The sequence below is a fragment of the Dipodomys ordii genome, unplaced genomic scaffold (genome assembly GCF_000151885.1).
Source record: "Dipodomys ordii isolate 6190 unplaced genomic scaffold, Dord_2.0 Scaffold83, whole genome shotgun sequence".
Classification (NCBI taxonomy): Eukaryota; Metazoa; Chordata; class Mammalia; order Rodentia; family Heteromyidae; genus Dipodomys; species Dipodomys ordii.
In genome coordinates, this window is record NW_012267299.1 from 1,967,223 (window position 1) to 1,987,486 (window position 20,264).

Consider the following 20,264-nt stretch of genomic DNA (forward strand, 5'->3'; position numbering starts at 1 on the left):
AAAAAAAACCACAACAGCCAGGAGCCAGTGGCTCACGCCTGTAATCCTAGCTACTCAGGAGGCTGAGATCTGAGGATCACTATTCAAAGCCAGCCAGGAAAGTCCGTGAGACTCTTACCTCCAATAAACCACCAGAAAGCCAGAAGTGGCACTGTGGCTCAAGTGGTAGAGCACTAGCCTTGAGCTAAAAAACTGAGGGACAGAGCTCAGGCCCAGAGTTCATGCCCAACTACACACACACACACACACACAACAACAATAACAACAACAACAACAACACATCATTACCTACAGAGTTCATGCTCAACTACACACACACACACACACACACACACACAACAACAACAACAACAACACATCATTACCTACATATTTTCCCAATATTAATGGCATAGATAGCTAAGTCAAAGTTCATCTATTATGTTCTAGCCTGTATGACAAACAGGCTACAACATTGTACTAAGAAAGCACAGACCAGTCTAAATTCTAATTCTGCTATATCACTGACTAAATTCTAGGATCCTGGATTAGTATGTTATCTTTATCTACCCTTCCCTTCCTTATGCTTTTGGTCATATCATCATTCACCAGTAGTAGCTTATCTGTAATCATGGTATTGAATACCTCAAGTTATTCAATACAAAGGCACTTTTTTATTTGGTCATGGTGCTTGAACTCTGGGCCTGGGCACTGTCCCTCAGCTCTTCAGCTCAAGGCTAGCACTCTACCACTTGAGCCGCAGTGCCACTTCTGGCTTTTTCTGCTTATGTGGGGCTGAGGAATCGAATCCAGGGCCTCATGCATGCAAGGCAAGCACTCTACCACTCAGCCACCTTCCCAGCCCTATAGAGGCACTTTCAAACAAGTGCACAAACTACTTATTCATGTTATCGCTCCTAATTTGACACTTTAAATATTTTCATATAAAAAGGTATTTTTCAGCCATTGTGGGATTTTAATACACACCTTAAGGTGTTGAGGCAATATCAACACTGTACTTATGAAATAATCATACCTGAATATAAGTACATGTTTACCTGCATCATCTGAGTTTCTTATCTCAAACTCTAGTAAGTTTTCTTGTTTTTCTTCTATATCTTGTAGAATATCAGAAATGGTGTGATGCTGTCAGGATAGAACATTAGAAACTTTATTGTGAGAGGGTTGATCTCTGACATGGTACTGACACACAGTAAATCACTGTTGCTAAAGTGTTTATTTTTCTCCTTATGTTCAAAATGTATTCATGTTTTATGAAACCAAGTTTCTTGTTAATATGTTGCAGACTTAAAAAAAAGAGTAAACTTAAATATATCTTGATTTATGTAGCAGATTTCCAGGAAAATAGAATAAAAGTAGCAACCACATAAGGCATCAGAATTTCTTACTTCTGTTAAAATTATATACAAGAGAAAAAATCCAGTACATAATACTCAAGACATATAAGCAAGTATATCTTAAGGCTTTATGAATATTATTGTATACTATTTAAGTCTCACACATGATTTTAGAAATTCAAAACACTAATCTTTCAAAAACTTATAAAACTTACAAGAGAGTTTAATTCTACCTCTTGTCAGTACCACTGTTTATCCTGGGATGCCTTTAATTCCCTCTGCTCAGACCCCTTGCTTTCTTATGAGAGAATCAAGGAGTGATCCTCAGAACCAAATCTGGTGGAGATCTTAGCCTACCTCTTCCTAGCTGGGTGACTCTGCCAAGTTACTTGCCCTCTTTGCAGCTAAACAGATATATATGTGTGTATATAAATATATATATAACATTATACATTATGTGAAAATCACATTTAGATGATGCAATATATTACATAAATTACATAATATATATAATTCTAAGGACAGTGACAAAACAAAATAAGACCACAATGAATATGGACTGTTATATAAAATCTCATGCATAAAACCTGATTAATCTTATTTCTCTTCTTTAGATTAGTTCATAATTTCAGAGTTATATAGTTTTGCAAACCCATATATATTATATCTTATACATATTTCATTATCAAGGTAATAAAGTCTTATAGGAAACATGGTCTTTATATTCATGTATCCTTTTTAAATTCTAGGTATATAACTCTAGATTAATAAATGAAGACTGATGAACCGACTCTTTTATCCTCCCATAAATTCTCAACATATGTTCATTTTCTAAATGTGTAGGTCCTTAAAGCCTTCTAATGTATGTTGTTCTGAAATTTTGCTTTGGTGTTTATGAGGGATATGGAAAATATACACAATAAAACTGTCTATTCTGTAAGGCAATCTTACTGTTGTCAAAAGTGCAACTATAAAATATGAAGATACAAAACAAGGACCACCCCCAGGCTTACCTTTTAATAGTGAGCAGTTCGTAATTATAAAAGCAAACAAAAGATCTAAATTTGTATCCAGGACAAGCATATACTCTACCCTAACCTAAAGTTTAAGTTAAAGAAAATATCTTTTGGTGCCAAGTTTCCTTTCTGTCTCAAATTGTAAATGTGTTATAGTCAAGATTTATTTAAACTAATATTTCAACTAAGCACAGTAGCTCATGTTTGTAATTTTTGGCACACAGGAAGTAGAAAGTGGGAAGACCACAATTTGAGGCCAAATAGCAAAAGGGTCACAAGACTCTATCTTAAAAAAACACACACAGACACACACAGACACACAGACACACACACACACAGACACACACACACACACACACACACTCCGCAGCTATGTGAAGAGGTATAAAGTTGAAGACTGCAATTCAGACCAGCCTGCATGAGAAAAGTTAGGACCTATTTGAAAATAAATAAATAAAAATGGATGGGGATATGGCTCAAGTGTTAGAACAGCAGCCTAATAAGCACAAGACTCTGAGTTCAACACCTAACCCTACCAACATTTTCTCCTCTTGAGGATACTATCTGGCTTGTTTAAGTTTGTGCCTAACAAACTTTGTGTATTTGTCAGACTAAGACTATCCATTTTATCAAATAATATATAACTTACTAAACAACTATAAACAAGATATTTTCTTTAACTTAAACTTTAGGTTAGGGTAGAGTATATGCTTGTCCTGGATACAAATTTAGATCTTTTGTTTGCTTTTATAATTACGAACTGCTCACTATTAAAAGGTAAGCCTGGGGGTAGTCCTTGTTTTGTATCTTCATATTTTATAGTTGCACTTTTGACAACAGTAAGATTGCCTTACAGAATAGACAGTTTTATTGTGTATATTTTCCATATCCCTCATAAACACCAAAGCAAAATTTCAGAACAACATACATTAGAAGGCTTTAAGGACCTACACATTTAGAAAATGAACATATGTTGAGAATTTATGGGAGGATAAAAGAGTCGGTTCATCAGTCTTCATTTATTAATCTAGAGTTATATACCTAGAATTTAAAAAGGATACATGAATATAAAGACCATGTTTCCTATAAGACTTTATTACCTTGATAATGAAATATGTATAAGATATAATATATATGGATTTGCAAAACTATATAACTCTGAAATTATGAACTAATCTAAAGAAGAGAAATAAGATTAATCAGGTTTTATGCATGAGATTTTATATAACAATCCATATTCATTGTGGTCTTATTTTGTTTTGTCACTGTCCTTAGAATTATATATATTATGTAATTTATGTAATATATTGCATCATCTAAATGTGAATAAATTACTAACTGAACTACAGGTATTAAATACCGAACATTTATTGTAATTTATTTTCTTTAGCAATCTAGGAAGTCTTCAGCCATCAACATTTCCAGTGCAATTTTGAGTATAATTGAGAATTCAGGAATCTTGGTGGAGCTGTTAGCGTAATGAACCTTGCATGCTTTTTTTTTTTTTTTTTTTTAGCACATGCCTAGGGAGCTCTATGAAATTGACCCCATTGGTTTCATTCTCAGCAAACTGACCTGGGCCACTCAACATGGCTTTTATTATTCCTGATGATAGTGCATCTCTTTTTACAATGAATTCATGACTATCAGAAGATATTAATTTACAGACATGGCATTAAGGCCTACATAGTTACCACAGGTTTTCTCCTCTCTATTAATACAACTCTACATTGATTCCAGAGGGAACATTAGCAGTTTCTTGCCAGTTCCACAGCTAGTACAGCCACCACAGCAGTCTCTCTGGTGTATGGCCACAGCCCCTTCTCCCTGGCTCCCTCCCTTCCACAGTCTTTTCCATGTAGTATATATCCTAGACAGTATGGGGACTGAGTGAGTGAAGATATACTATGACTGTAGCAGTGTCTATAGGACAAGAGTGGCCATACAATTCAAGTGAAAAGGACAGCAGCTAATCTATTGTGCTGTGTTCAATGAACTCGACTGAGTAAACCATATAGCCCATCTTCCTGGCTCCTTTTCAAGTATACTACCTTACTTTCTGTGACAATTTTTTTTAATCAATGTGTCTTTAAAATTGAAAGAATGTTGTCCATAGTCAACATTCCTTGAACTGGCTGGCTCACAGAATGGCATTTTCTAGGGTGAAGAATGGAAGAATTTCATTTTCACTCACCATAGGAAGACTTTCTCTTCTTTTTGCTTGGTGTGAAGAGGAAGGTGGCTCAAAAGTTTTGTCATTATCACAAAAATACTGTCTACATCTTTTTAACGGAACAGCAGGAATTTTTACTTTAAAAAATTAAGTTAGAAAAAAAAGAATTTAAAATTTGAGCGTCATTTGTTCAGTTACAATGGTGACAGGGATATGAAGGACAAATTAATTCTACATTATAATGTGTCAATGTTAAGTATCAACTCATTATTGTTATCATGATAACATTTATTGAGCTTTTTCCATATGATAGATGGCAAACACTTCTAGGGAATCATCATATTTAATCTTCATTTGAACCCTTCCAGGTAGGTAGTTCATTTTTCAGAAGAAAGTAATACTTCAGACAAGTTCAAGAAAATACTGAATGCCATACGGCCTTAGTATTGAAACTAGATCTTATCTGACTTCAAGTCCAAGCCTTTTAACACTATAACTGTAATTCATTGTTCTGCCGAGTTCTTAATTGTTTATACCTAAGACACAATCAAAATATGGGAATAGATAATAGCACTTTTTAACAGAATCCCAATAACTCAAAATGCAATGTTTTGTAGCCAGCTGTGCTCAGCTACATCATGGAACTTGAGCTTTCAAGGTGTGGTTGGAGAGAGGAAGAAAGAAATGGATCTGGATATTTACCATATGATGGAAGGTTGTGAAAAAAGGAAAAAAAGTAGTCTTGAACTTAATATATTATACAGTAAATATCCTTGGTTCTGACCAATCATATCTACCAGTAATTTGTTTCCTGAAAATCAGTGGTTGGTGAGGAGGACGGTAGACTAGGGGAAAAGTATAAGATAGAAGTTCTTATCCTAACATCATAGCAACAGTAGATATGTCTGAGTTTCTTCTGTAATTCAAGATTCAAGATGAGGAGAAAGGAAGAACAATTCTTTCTCTTAAGCATTTAATGAAATGCAAATTATTTATAAAATGATTAATACATTTTTGCCTAGCTATCTACTCCATAAATTATTCTATAGTATATATTATACATATATATACAAATATAGTGTTGAAAAGATGGCATGAATCTAATTAATGAATTATTAAATATGAATTAGTATGAAATTTTAAAGATCTTAGTTGCAAAGACTTTAGTATAATGTTATCTTTTCAATTCTTAATAAATGTAAACTAATCTGCTTGGTTTCAATTCTATCTCTATCTCAAACCCAATGGCAGGAAGGAAGAAAAGGGAGGAAAGGAAGTGAAAGGGAAAAGGGAAAGTGGAGTGAAGGAAAGAATGAAGGAAGGAAGGGAGAAAGGCAAGCAGGCAATAATAGAAAACTATTAGGATCACGTTATCTATAAATTAAACCAAATTTGAACATGTTAATTTCTTTAAAAGAGCTTTAATGGACATTAAAAACTCAATCTCCAGCTATGAGGCAACTTATGCTATATATGTGAAGATTTAATTTCCTAAGCAGAGGTATACACTTGTGTAAAATATCAAGCAAGATTGATATACATACCAGTGACCATAGCACTACTCTCATTTCTATCATTGGTCTCAATAACATCGTAAGATTTCAGCAACTCTTTCATTTTTTCATTATCTGCTTCATCAAAAGCAGTCTTCTCTTTTTGATCTCTTTTATTAGGGTCTGCTCCGTGTTGTAGTAGTATCTCAGCTGCCTACAATGTAGGTAGTGTTTCAAGGCTATCTCTAGATGCATATTTCACATCAACACACCAATACAAAGAACTAGAAGTTATCAAAAATTGTTTTCAAATTACATAAAAGAACAATTTTAATTTAGATTTTAGTACACCAACTGTAAACTAATCAATTGATTTGGCCTCACTAGCCCTCATAAGAGAAACCTAAGACACAATTACATAAAATATAATTCCTTCACTGCAATGAGGTATGTTCACAAGGTTGTAAAACTACTACCACTTTGCAATTCCTGAAAGTATCTCAACCAAAAAGAGAGTCCGTTTTCACTAACAGTCATTCCTCATATCCGCTTTCTAGCTCCTGCAGCCACTATTCTTTCATGATTGTATGGATTTGCTTATTGTGGACATTTCATTTGAGTAGAAATATGTAATTCATGAACTTTTATGTCTGGTTTCTCTTACTTAGCATAATAATTATAAGGTTATTATATACTGTAGAATATATCAATAATTTATTTTTATGGCTTAATAATATCCCCATTAAATATATCACATTTTATTTATATGTTCATCAACTGATAGAAATTTTGATTGTTTCTACTTTCTGGCTATTATGAATATGATACCATGAAATTCATATATGAGTTTTTATATGAACATATTTGCTATTTTCTTGAAGATATACCTAGGAGTATATCTTTATATGGTAACTCTATTTTTAACTATTTGAAGAACTGCTAAAATGTTTCCTACCAGCAATGCTTGAGGATCCAAATTTATCCATATCCTTGTAAATATCACCTTTATTTTGAAATTATTTTTGCTGAATGTAGAATTCTAGGGTTTCAACTATTCTATTCTATCTCCAGATGAAGAAATAGGGACAGAGGGCTGAAAGTAAGTCAGAAATAAAATGATAGAAAATGGGCTGGAAAACAAGATGATAAAAGTTAATAAAATCAAAGGACGAGTGAGGTTGGGAAGATGGAGAAGAATGATAAAAGGATGAATGACATTGATCAAGACGCACTGTACTCCTTAACTGACATGTTGAATGGTAATCCCCAACTACTTTAAGATAATAAAATATTAATTTAAACAGATTTTAAAAGTTAATAAATAAGAAAATATTGGCAACATATCAATGTTAAAGAGAATTACAATTATTATTATCCTAGCTACCATGAAGCATAACTGGTAGATATTACCCAGGTTTTACTCTGGGCAGGAAGCAAGACTCTCTCAAAATTAACAAGTAAAGCCTGGGAGCCAGTGGCTCATGCTTGTAATTCTAGCTACTTAGGAGGCTGGAGAATCATTGTTTAAAGCCAACCTGGGCAGAAAAATCTAAGATTCACTTTATCTTTAAAACAATCATCATAAAATCATTCCAGAGGCATGGTTCAAGTGGTGGTACCAGCTAAGTACCACCTAAGCAAGCAAGCTGAATAGGCAAGTCAAGTGAATGTAAGGCCAAGTTTAAACTCTAGTATTGCCTTAAATAATACTACATAAAAGCGAAATCAGGGCTGGAGGTTGGCTCAGCAGTAAGAGTGTCTGCTTAGCAGGAGTGAGACACCTGAGTTCAAACCTCAGAACCACCAAAAAAATATACATACATATATATAGAGAGATACCCTCATTTAAAATATACATCATATATCACCTTCATTTAAAATATAGAATGTTTATCCTTAAAGTAAACATAATAAACAATCTGGGAATAGTTGTGGAAGCCTTTAACCTAGAGTGCTCAGGATATGAACACAGGAGAATCTTGAGTTCAAGGTCAGCACAAACAAAAAACAAACATATAAATGTAATAAAGGACTGGGGATGAAACTCAGGAATACTTGCCTACCATGCATGATTTGACCACCTATATAGCCAGAAACAAATTTATAAATGAAAATAAAGGCAGACATGAAAAGTTATTCCAAAAGCAAGCTTTGATTATATCACCATTTACACATATTGGGAAATAAGTGAACCTGTATATCAAAGATCAGAAAAGTAGAGCTCATGAGCTGAATTCAGCCTGCTGTCTGATCTTTTAAATGAAGTTTTTTTTTATAGCATAGTGACACTGATTTACGTATTGTCTAGCACTATTTATACATTATAATACAGTCAGTAGCTACAACAGATTCTATCACAGCCTCAGAATACCTGAAGTGTTTAAAACTATCCTTTTACAGAAAATACTACCAACACTTATCCTAGATCAGAGCTGTCCCATGGAGATTTCTTTGATGATGGAAATGCTATAATCTATATTGTTTAATTCAGCTATTGCTCAAGACATGTAGGTAGTAATCACTTGAAATATAGCTACTGCACCAAAGAACTGATTTTTAATTAATTTAATCTAAATTTAAAACAGCCACATGTATCTAGTGGCTTATGAGACAGTGTAACTCAGCTCAAGACTAAATTCTTCATTTCAGAGAAAAAGACATAAACATAGCAGAGCTAGGTCTTGAATCCAAGTTGTCTAATAATGTTTCAGTATTTTATTCTCGAGTAAGTTCTCCTTTTGTTATCTCTTGTAGTTTTGTACTCAACACATATATTTTTACAAAAAAATACTGTATAGCTAAGTAATTATTTTCTCAGTTCCCTGAAAATACAACAATGCTGTGATGGAAGACTAAGCCTTCAAAAATAGGTAAATTTTCACTAATTAAGACCGCTTACACCAGAGGGGTCGTACACACTTGTAATCCTTGCACTTAGGAGGCTGAGAAAGAAAAATCACATTATTTGAGACCAACTTGAGCTACATAGAGACCCTGTCTCAAAATAAAACACAAAGAAACATAAAACAAAGCAAAGCAATGCAAAACAAAACAAGACAAAAAGATCATTTATAAGACTGTGCCCAATTGAATATCTCTCCTTGCTAACTTGTATGACATTCTCTCTCTCTCTCTTTGCCAGTCATGGGGTTTGAACTCTGGGCCTGAGCACTGTCCCTCAGCTCTTTAGCTCAAGGATAGCACTTGAGCCAAAGCGCCACTTCTGGCCTTTTCTGCTTATGTGGTGCTGAGGAATTGAACCCAGAGCCTCATGCATGTGAGGTAAGCACTCTATCATTAAGCCACCTTCCCAGCCCATGGCATCTCTTTTACCTATCAATCAATAACTTTCTCTTCCTCCTTCATTTAAAATATGTATCATTTATCACCTTCATTTAAATTATAGAATATTTATCCTTAAACAATTTTCAGGATAAGTGAAAAGATCTGATTTTAACCACTATGACATTTTGACCTTTGTTTAAGTAGCTTTATATTAACTGGCATTTTCTCTGTATACATAATTAGTAGATTATCTCTTTAACGATTATTTCTGTTTGCTTTTTTTTCATTTGCAGGGACCATACAACCTTGGAAAATGTATCTATTTTCCCTTCACTTTAAATATCTTAAAGTAATGGATTTATTTTGGTCAAATGAGCCACAATGAACATTAAGCCTATCCATTTTGGTCTTGTTCTTAGTCATTAATTCATGTCTCTTTTCTCTATAAATTATAAGCTCAATAACATTATTCTTTCATATAGTTACACTTAGGATGAAAGTAGTAGAATATTCTCACAAAATTAAATAAAAGTAACTAAGCTATCAAAAATACAGAAGGAAAGATAACAGGTACATAGAAGGAAACAAGAAAAATTTACATAACCATATCTTGTTTTAAATTGCTGTTAATGGTAGTAGTTTCCTTAACTATTTTTCTAAAAGTAATTACCACTGAGCCTATGCTGCCTATTGATAGAAGTAAGTTTTCTCCCTAAATTTGGCAAACAAAAAGACGAGTTTAATAGTTTTAGGAGTTTTAGGTCCAGATTTGAATTTCAGTGTCACTGAAATAATGACCCTAGTTATCTTATCTTGTAAGATTTTATGATTGCCTAATAAAGAAAAAGAACTATCTCAAGCCCACTGAGAACTTCTAAGTTAAAAGAAAGATACTAAGGCCAGGTTTGGCGATGCACAACTGTAATCCTAGCTAAGGTAGGAGGATCTTAAATTAGAGGCCAACCTGGGCTATATAGCAAAACTCTGTTAAAATTCAAATCTAAAACCATCTGTCACATATATCGTGACTATAACTGGATTCTTATGCAAAACAGCAAATAATTTTATACAACTAAGATGAAATATATCAGATTTATAGAATGTGTTTTCTTCTGACTTAAATTATGTGATAGAAAATAGAAAAATAATTCATGAAAATATATCATTTTTTGAATATATATACAATATGGTATCTTCATTTTAAAGTCGAAGTTTTAAAATCATTTGTTGAGCCTAGTATTGGTAGCTTACACTTGTAATCCTAGCTATTCAGGAGGTTGAGATGTGAGGATAGCAGTTCACAGCTAGCCTGGGCAGGAAAGTCCTTAAGACTCTTATCTGTAATTAACTACCAAAAAAGCCAGAAGTGGAGCTGTGGCTGAAATGGTAGAACACTAGCCTAGAACAAAAGCTCAAAGACAGCACCCCAGCCCTGAGTTTAAGCCCCATGACTGGCAATAAATAAATAAATAAGTAAGTAAATAGAATCATTTGTTGACTTATTAATCAACTACTTTAAAATATCTCCATTTTCTTCACTCATTTTCCCAAGAAACATAATTAGAACCCAATCCCATATAAACTGTACCTTTAAGTGATTGCCTGCTACAGCATCATGTAAGGGCAAAATTCCATTTATATTTTCACAATTTACATTAGCACCAGCTTTTAATAATTCTATAATTATATCCTTACATCCCTTATTAGACGCTTCATGAAGTGGTGTCCAACCTAAAAGGGGGGGAAAGGAAAAAATTAACACTGCTCTCAATCAATCAGCATTAATGTAGTATTTTTGTTAACACAATTTTTACATTATTGAAGTTAATATCTATATAAATACATATGTCTATATTCTAAGTAGCGGACAAGAAATAACATGAAAACAATGGCCTTAAAATGTGTGACTCTCCCAAAGTGAATAACGATGGGGATATGCTTAAGGATGCTTAGTAATCAGGAATTAAAGAACCACTTTATTTTTGTCGATCATGGGGCTTGAACTCTGGGCCTGGGCGCTGTCCCTGCACTCTTCAGCTCAAAGCGAGCGCTCTACCACTTGAGCTACAGCACCACTTCTGGTTTTCTAGTGGTTTATTGGAGATAAGTGTCTCATGGACTTTCCTGCCCTGGCTGGCTTTAAATGGTGATCCTCAGATCTCAGCCTCCCGAGTAGCTAGGATTACAGGCCTGTGTACCCAGCCACTTTTATAAAGTTGAATCCCAACTGAATAAGCTAAATCATCCTGCTGTTATTCTTGCTGATGTGAAAACCAAAAGAAACATTTGGCAACTAATAAATTGCATCAAATAGAAAAGAAATGTGTGACTCTCATTTTTAAAACATTACAATGTTGTTGTTACAACTGTCAAAACAGAAGAGTCACAAAATGTAAAATATAATGGAACTACAGTAAATGCTAATCTTTTCTGACGTTTTAAATATTTGAAGTTTATATTTGTAGTTTTGCATTGTTATATTTTTCTTTAAAATGACATCTGATTCAATCAACCTTCGAGTTTTCCCTCTGGAATTCTTAATACAAGATTCTTTTGCATAAGCAAAATGCCAGAGGATCAATTTTTTAAAACAGAAGCTGAGAATTTAAAAGGAGGGAAAAGAAATACTAAAATGGAGCAAGGAGAAGGTACATGAAAATGGGAACATTGTGCATTATTTTCAAAATTAAAGAATGAAATAAAGGCTCCTAAGAAAAAGATTTTAACTTACTTTACTCACCTATGAAAGTGCTCTCAACTGAAAGTAAAAAACTGTTTCAAGAGAGAAAGTTATTTTAACAATAATAAATCTTCCTATGCTAAGAAAAATATATAGCTGGGCATTGGTGACTCACATCTGTAATCCTAGCTACTAAGGAAGCTGAGATCTGAGGATCAAGGTCTGAAGGCCGATTCTTATTTCCAATAACTACTCCAAAACTGGAAGTAGAGCCCTGACTCAAGTGGTAGATCACTTTTAAGCACAAAATCTCAAGGACAAAGTCCAGGACTCCAGATCAAGCACCATGACCGATGTAAAAAAATATGCATACATATGTATGTATATATATATACACACACATATATATAATAAAAAGATTGTGAGAGAAAAGAAAAAGTATTTCAGGGAATTCAAAATTGTAAAAATCTTAAGTTAAAATGATCCAAACCTTCATTATCTTTTACATTCACATCCATTCCAGATTCTATCAGAGCTTTCACATAGGACAAATTTCCTCTTCTGGCAGCCAAATGAAGTTGACTTTTCCCTTTCACAGACCTCCTATCAATTCTGGCTGTTTCTATGTCTGTAAATTTAGCAACCAAAATGAGGCTTTTTTTGCCAAGAGCTAATTATTATAAAGAATCTTAGAAAATATGTGACAACTTTCTCAAAATGTATTCTAAGCAGAATGCATCACACCAAATTAATACTAACATTAACAATGTCACTATTGTTTTAAAGCATAACTTGTGAAGAAATTATAGCATGTCTAAACACATTACTTTGCATTCATTAAAGAAGGTGGTTAACAAAACACTTGATAAGAAATTATTAAGAACAGAGAATCTCACCTTCATTTCTTCTTTTTTTTTTTTTTTTAGTCCGGTCATGGGGCCTGAATTCTGGGCCTGGGCGCTGTCCCTCAGCTCTTCAGCTCAAGGCTAGCACTCTACCACTTGAGCCACAGCGCCACTTCCGGCTTTTTTTTTCTGCTTATGTGGTGCTGAGGAATTGAACCCAGGGCCTCATGCATGCAAGGCAAGCGCTCTACCACTGAACGAACTTCCCACCCTCACCTTCATTTCTATACTCATCTCTCAGTAGTCCTTTAACTATAGTTAAATTTTTTCTTAAAACAAAAAAATTATATTATTCTTAAAATGAACAGTTTAACTTAAGGTTTAGACATTCTTTTGTGGCACTGATCACTAGACTTGTTTACAAAATTTTTGCTTAAATAATTATACAAATCTTGGATGCAGGTAGATTTCAAGAAACTTTGTTGTTTTCTGAAATTGTGTCCTTTTTTTGTTTTGGGGGTATTAAGAAGCCTGTGGGTATCTGAATCCATTTTTTTCTTTTTCTGCCTCATAATTTGTTAACTCAAGTACAAACATACAGTATCAGTGTTGTGGTGCTTACAGGTTATATAAAATAAAAGAATATGCATATTTTTTAGAGTTTCTGTTTCAAGCTGAACTGTTTAAAAGAATGGAAGTCTTTAATGTGATTCTTATATAATAAACATGAAGTTTTTTGGTTAAAATTCTGGTGAGAATACAATGAATAAGTTGAAATCAATTTAGCCAACAATTTCTTGCTATGACATGATATAAGGTCACTTGACACTAAATAAGTGGACAATATAAAGAAATAAAAATCAATAGACATGATTCATTAGTTTTGTTACTAACAGTTTAGCAACTATCTTTGACAATAACAATATGACTTTCAAAGCAAATATTTTTATTTTACCCCTAGGCTTTGCAGCATCCCCAATCATGACTCACTTTGCCTCATTCTTGTCAGACTGAACACTGGTTAAGTTGAACATTTCTATAAAATGTAGTAAGTCTATATGAAATGTGTATAAAATGAACAATACTACTAATACCTGGTTTATGAGAAATTTCCTTTTCTTCTTTTTGATTACATTGTGAGGTATTAGTCAATTCATTATTCATATTGTCAATGGAATGGAAATCTGTGTTATTCATTGGCTCCTTTTCTGGAAGGTCTTGTCTCCTTTTTTCAACTTCACTTGTTTCCATTGCCTCAGAATCAACAACTATGGGAAAAAACCTAGTCGAAGAACTTGTATTTTGGTCTTTGTTATTGTAATTCCTTTTAGTATCTTGTTTCTCTTCCATACATACCTTTACTACATGTGTATCTGTTTGATTACTGAGAAAATTTGGTTCTGCATCTTGATTCTCTTCCACACATGGCTTTTCCACATTCTGTGCATCTATTTGACTCATTGAAGGAGTTGATTCTCTGGAGCTAGCATCCTGAGGCTTTTTGAATTGCTCCAAGTGACAGGTAAAATTCGAAACTTCAAGTGTGGAAGGCATTCTTGTACAAGCCATGGAAATTGGCTCCCGATTGCAATATGAGTGATCAAAAGAAATCCCATAAAGTTGTTGTTCATAATTTACAACATACTGTTCAGAAATAACCGTGTCATCTGAATCACAGAAATTAACAGCTTCCTGTTGTGACAGTGTGGTTAGGCTTCCTGCTTTTAACTCATTTTCCTGTGAAACATGGCCCTCAGAAGGTAAAAATGGTTGAGAATCCATTTCTTCACTATTTGTTATAGTTTCTTCGTAATTATGGTGGTTTTTGTATTCTACCTTTTTAGATGTTACAGTTTTCTCAGAGATACTGCTATCACTGTCATCACTATCAAAATGTGCCTTTACAAAGGACAAGAAAGAGTTTTCCCATTTATTAAAGCTATTATTTTTCTGAACTGAGTTACTATTTTCCTGAGATTTGTATGGGCTACTGTGTTGTTTTTGGTGAGTATGAATCTGCTGATCTTTAGTAACAAATGGTAACTTGATTTCTTTATGTGATCGAAGTTCTGAAACAGCTTCAGTTTGCTCTATGGATTCTAATTCTAAAAATTTCATTTCTTGACTACTTGATAAATCCAGATTGTAAGTATGTGTCTCTTTGGAAGCTGAACAAGCCTCAGTATTGCTGACTAATACACTTTTCAGACTTGACAAAGTTGGGCTGAAAAGTTCACAGGAGTCTTGTGGAAAATCATTAAAGGTTTGGAGAACATGCTGCTGGTGACTAACTGATTTGTTTATTATACTGGAAGAAGTAACAGCAATTGCTTGTCTTGAATTGTAGTCCCCATCATCTGCTTGAGTCTTGTTATATAAGTCTCTTCTTTCTTTATTTTTAGACACATTTGTGCTGGTATCTTTGATATTGCGCTTTCTTAATTCTCGAGTGTATATTTGGTTAACAGAGGACTGTCTAGGTTTAGATCTGCCAAAGTTTGTGGTTGTAGAATTGTTTGTGAAACGTTCATATATATCTTCATTACTTATAGGTAAACCCTCATTTCTTTCTTTATTGACTTCTTCATGTTCTGGTTTATATCTGTTTGAATTTTCATTAGAAACTGACTCAGAGCAAGTTTTTGAACTGAATTTTGGTTTCTATAGAAACAAAATATATAGTTAGCTTTCATTTTCAACTTAAGCTTTTACATTCTCAAGTTAATGTTGATATCAACTTGTTATTCTATTTAATTTTATAATTTGTGTCTAGCCACAGGATCTGCTGGAATATATTCAATTTGGAATTTCAGAAGAGTGGACTATGTACAAGAAACTCAAATATAGACTTAAGAGTAGGTATGTATACTAATATTTATTTTCTGCTGCATACTTAAAATACTTGTACATTAGTACTATATTACATATAGTATGTATTATATATACTATACTAGTATATTATACTTAATAAATATAATTTCAAATTTTAAACTACTTAGTTTTTATAGGCTTTTTAGCCAATCAGACCAGTTTCCTTTACTATAAACTGTTCAAAAATGCTTTAGAAACATTCTTCTCCCCAATGTTAAATAGCTAGAGAATTTCTTCCATTGCTATTTGGGAGAACAGTGCAACAAAACAAGTGATTTAAAAGCTAGAAGACAGATACTCTCCTAAATTTGTCTATATGGAAAGTTTATTACTGCAAAAGTAAAATAGGAACACTGCTTCTTCTCACCACATTCAAATACCAGATGAAAAGTAAATGCCTGGCATGTAAAATTTTGAAACAATATACTGAAATATTTGATTTTTAGATTATGTTTAATCCAAGAAATTCGACATGATTGATAAAACTTATGGAGAAGAAAAGAAAGGAAATGGTTAATAATATATTATTGTCCCCAGACATACTACATTTACTCAATTCCTTTCAGACTAACAGCCTAGAATCTTCTCATTTTCATGTAATTATTCCAAAGTGTCTTAAAACCAAAGGTGAAGACACTGTTCCTAATAAATGCTACAGCAGTTCGGTAGCTCTATTCCCATAAGAATCACATTATTGGTAAACATAGATAATACCTTGTGCTGGTGTACATCCTCTACATCTACTCGGTGAGTGCCATCACTATGAGCTGTAAACCAAAACAAAACGTTAACAAACAGCTTGTAGTGGTCACATACTAGAATTGAACCCACAAATCTTTTGCCATGAGAAAATCAAGTTGAATAAGTAAAATTTTACCTATTAGAAATTAAATATTATACTGAGAGTAGTAACATTTCTACAGGAAGAACAAAATAAGCAGTAAAATAATTAATACTGAAAACTGCACTGAAATCATTATTTTTTATTTTCCCCACAGATCCATCTAGATATGACCTCTTCAGTTAAGAGACTACACAAGCTACTTCTACCAAGCAGAATAATTCTTACATAATTAATTAGATCATCATCATTTCCTACTGTCTCTACCTAATATGGTTCTAATTTGAATGCTTCATTATCTTCAAAACAAAATATAGGCATAGAAAGGTTTAATGACATTGTAATTGCATATGCAACAAAAGATGGTTTTGAAAAGAAGCATAGGTTAATAATAAAAATAATGTACTTTAGTATACCTTTTATTGCTTCCTTCAAATACTGAAAGCAAAATTAAAACTACCTATCTGTGCATTCACCCCAAAATGATAAAAACCTAGAAGAAATGCCTTGCATGCAGAAAGTACTAATTGAATATTTGACAGAAGAAAGAATAAATGAATATTTCAGATGTGATTCATTAAAATATGAATTTCCAGCTGGGTGCTGGTGGCTCATGTCTGTAATCATAGATACTCAGGAGTCTAAGATCTGAGCATCACTATTCGAAACCAGCTTGGGCAGGAAACCCATGAAACTCTTCTCTCTAGTAAAACTACCAAAGTAAAAAAGTTCAAAGTGGAGCTGTGGTTCAAGGGTAAAACACTAATCTTGAGCCAAACAGCTCAGAGACAGCATCTAGACCCTGAGTTCACGCACCACTACAGGAATGCATATATCATGCACATGTGCACGGGCGCACGCACACACACACACACACACATGCACACGCACACAAATTCCTTGAATATAAGTTCAAAATGTAAAATATTAAAACAAAGCAATTTAATTTATATCTTGGGAATATATCTAATAATAGTGATCGAATTATGGTTTGCATTACAAAACCTAAATTATCCAGTTACCTCTATCAGGTAAGAAAAGGCATACACAGTTTCTTTCTAACCAAGGGGGAAAGAGTACATTCTCTGAAACTTCATTCCTGAGTTTCAGTTGACTCATCTGCTTATCTGCTGAGTGATAGTAAGTGGATAAAATGTCCATAAATGAAAGGTAGTAATAGTCCCTACCTTGTAAAATTATAAAGATTAAATGATAAAACCATTATTGAGACATTAATATTAAGAGAATAAATATATGGTACCTTTTCCAAATTTAAATTAAAAGCAGGAAACTAAGATTTAATGTTTCCTAAGAATCTAAAAGGAAGAAGTTTCATTTTCTCTGTTTTTAAGACTAGATTCTGCAATAGAATCAACTTACTAGACAGATATTATTCTGAAGAGGCAAATTTGGTGAGGTAGCTATATTCTTTTTCCTTTGTCATTCTGAGCTCTGTGGATGATAGGTATTGTGTTGAAGTATTTTATATACATTAACTCCAATCCTCACACTAACAGTCTCATAGATAATAAGTCAAATTTGCAATTAAGAAAATTAGGGGTGTTAATTTACCCAAGGTCATAAAATAAATCCCTATCCAATGCCAAAGCAGATAAACTTTACTACCTGCTTTAAAGGTATATATATATATATATATATATGTATGTTTATATATGTATATATACATATATATGTATATACACATATATATATATACATATATATATATAAAGCAAGTCCTTTAAGTCATCATCTTTATAATTAAAAGCTCTTCAGGACTACAGATGTGGCTCTGGGATGGAATGCTTGTGAAACACATACAGTTTGCTAGGTTTCATTCCCAGCATCCCCTTCCTTACCCTCAAAAAGCTCTTCAACTATATTCTTTTCTTTTCTTTTTCTTTTCCTTGAACTCAGGGCCTGGGTGTGTGGTCCCTGAGCTTTTCCTGTCAAGGTTAGCATTCTACTAACTGAGTCATAGCTCAAGTCACAGCTTCCAGACATCAGTGGCTCATGCCTATAATCCTAGCTACTTGGGAGGCTGAGATTTGAAGATTGTAGTTCAAAGCCAGCCTGCACAGAAAACTCCAAGAGATAACATCAAAACCAGCCTGCACAGGAAACTCCATGAGACTTTTATTTTTATCTCCAATAAACTACTAAAAAAATAAGCTGGAAGTAGTGCTGTGGCTCAAGTGGTAGAGCACTGTCTTTGAGCAAAATCAGCTCAGGGACAGTACCCCAGGCCCAGAGTTCAAGCCTCTGGTTCATCAAAAAGTCACAGATTTTTGGTGGTTAATTGGAGATGAGAATCTCACAGACTTCCCTGCTCAGGCAGGCTTTCAACCATAATCCTCAGAACTCGGCCTCCTAAGTAGCTGGTATTACAGCATGAGCCACCGGCATCTAGCTTTCAATCAGAACTCAAAAGTAAATAGTCTGTATAAACATATAGATTCTTCAAGGGAACAATTTCACACTTATAGTGAAAAGTAGGCTGACAAGCATTCAAACTAAAGAAATTTCAAAATCTGGTAAAACATGATATGACCCATCTTAGAAAATTCTCTTACAAAGTAAAACAGAACTAAGTTCAAAGAGAAAAGTATCCTTTTCATAAAGGAAATTCTGTTGTGTACAAATAGAAGTAGGCATTCGCGAACATGAGATTGTGGATTTGGAGATACAGTTAAGACTGCTAGAGAAAGCAGTTCTGGAAGTACAAAATAATACATGCCATCATAAAATAGCTAAGCTATTTAGCATACCATCAAAGCAAAAAGAATTAAATTTCTAAACTTTTGCCTCTAACTAAACATCTGCAATTTTTCATATAATTTGAAATGTAAATGTCAATGTTTTAATAACCTACTTCAATGTGTTTCAATATACCTGACCTCCACAAGTTACTGTCTTTTTTCTCTTCTGGTGTGATTTACTGTCTGGGGTGGGGAAGCTCTGGCCTGTGATGTGCAAGGCCTAAGAAATCACTTAGTATATGATAAGACAAACATGTGTGCTTCTCATATGCTTCACCTACAGCCATCTGTCTGTATTGATAATTTTATTTGATCCTCAAATGATGTTCCAAATGGCCCTTGGCAGATAAAAGGTTTTCTGCCCTTATGTGAGACTTACACTGTAAAGAAATATTAACTAATTACCTCTGAGTGAAAGCTGAGCGCCATGGCATGTTTCTGTAGCCCCAGCTACTCTGGAGCCTAAAGTAGAAGGATTATCTTGAATTCTGGAGTTTGAGACCAGCTTGAACAATATAGCAAGACACCAATCTCAAAACACAACCAGTGAAATAATCTCTTTATTTTAAAGGTAGGGTATTTTGATATAGGTCTTAGTCCTTAGTAGCAGGCAAGCAACTACATTACTTGAGCAAGTAAATAATTGATAAAAATAATTGGCTAAAAAGTAGCAAAATAGATCTGTTAGTCATAAAGGAAAACAAGTACCGTATTACTTACTACCAAGTAATTCTTTTCTTGTGGTACTGGGGCTTAAACTCAGGGCCTCATGCTTGGTAGACAGATGTTCTGTCACTCAAGCTCCAGCCTCTTTTTGTGTTGGTTATTTTGGAGATATGGTCTCTTTTTATGCCTAGGCTTTCCTGGCTGTGGCCTTCCTATTTGTGCTTTCACATTGCTAGGGATGACAGGTGCTAGCCACTATTCTTTTCTTATAGCTGGGATAACAGGCATAAACCACCAG

At 33.7% G+C, this 20,264-nt stretch overlaps 1 protein-coding gene and 1 pseudogene across 1 annotated transcript in view; both read right to left on the reverse strand.

The window, feature by feature from the left end:
• The window catches only part of Ankrd31 (ankyrin repeat domain 31), a 106,032-nt gene that overhangs the window by 34,531 nt on the left and 51,237 nt on the right, over positions 1-20,264 (reverse strand). Inside the window, exons 10-16 of the mRNA XM_013025231.1 lie at positions 16,415-16,467; positions 13,918-15,490; positions 12,475-12,612; positions 10,893-11,035; positions 6,071-6,233; positions 4,548-4,663; positions 944-1,125 (exon numbers count right to left, since the gene is read on the reverse strand). Of these exons, the coding sequence (XP_012880685.1) occupies positions 944-1,125; positions 4,548-4,663; positions 6,071-6,233; positions 10,893-11,035; positions 12,475-12,612; positions 13,918-15,490; positions 16,415-16,467 (2,368 nt within the window). The remainder of the gene's footprint in view (positions 1-943; positions 1,126-4,547; positions 4,664-6,070; positions 6,234-10,892; positions 11,036-12,474; positions 12,613-13,917; positions 15,491-16,414; positions 16,468-20,264) is intronic.
• Positions 3,740-4,376, reverse strand: LOC105992366 (annotated as a pseudogene).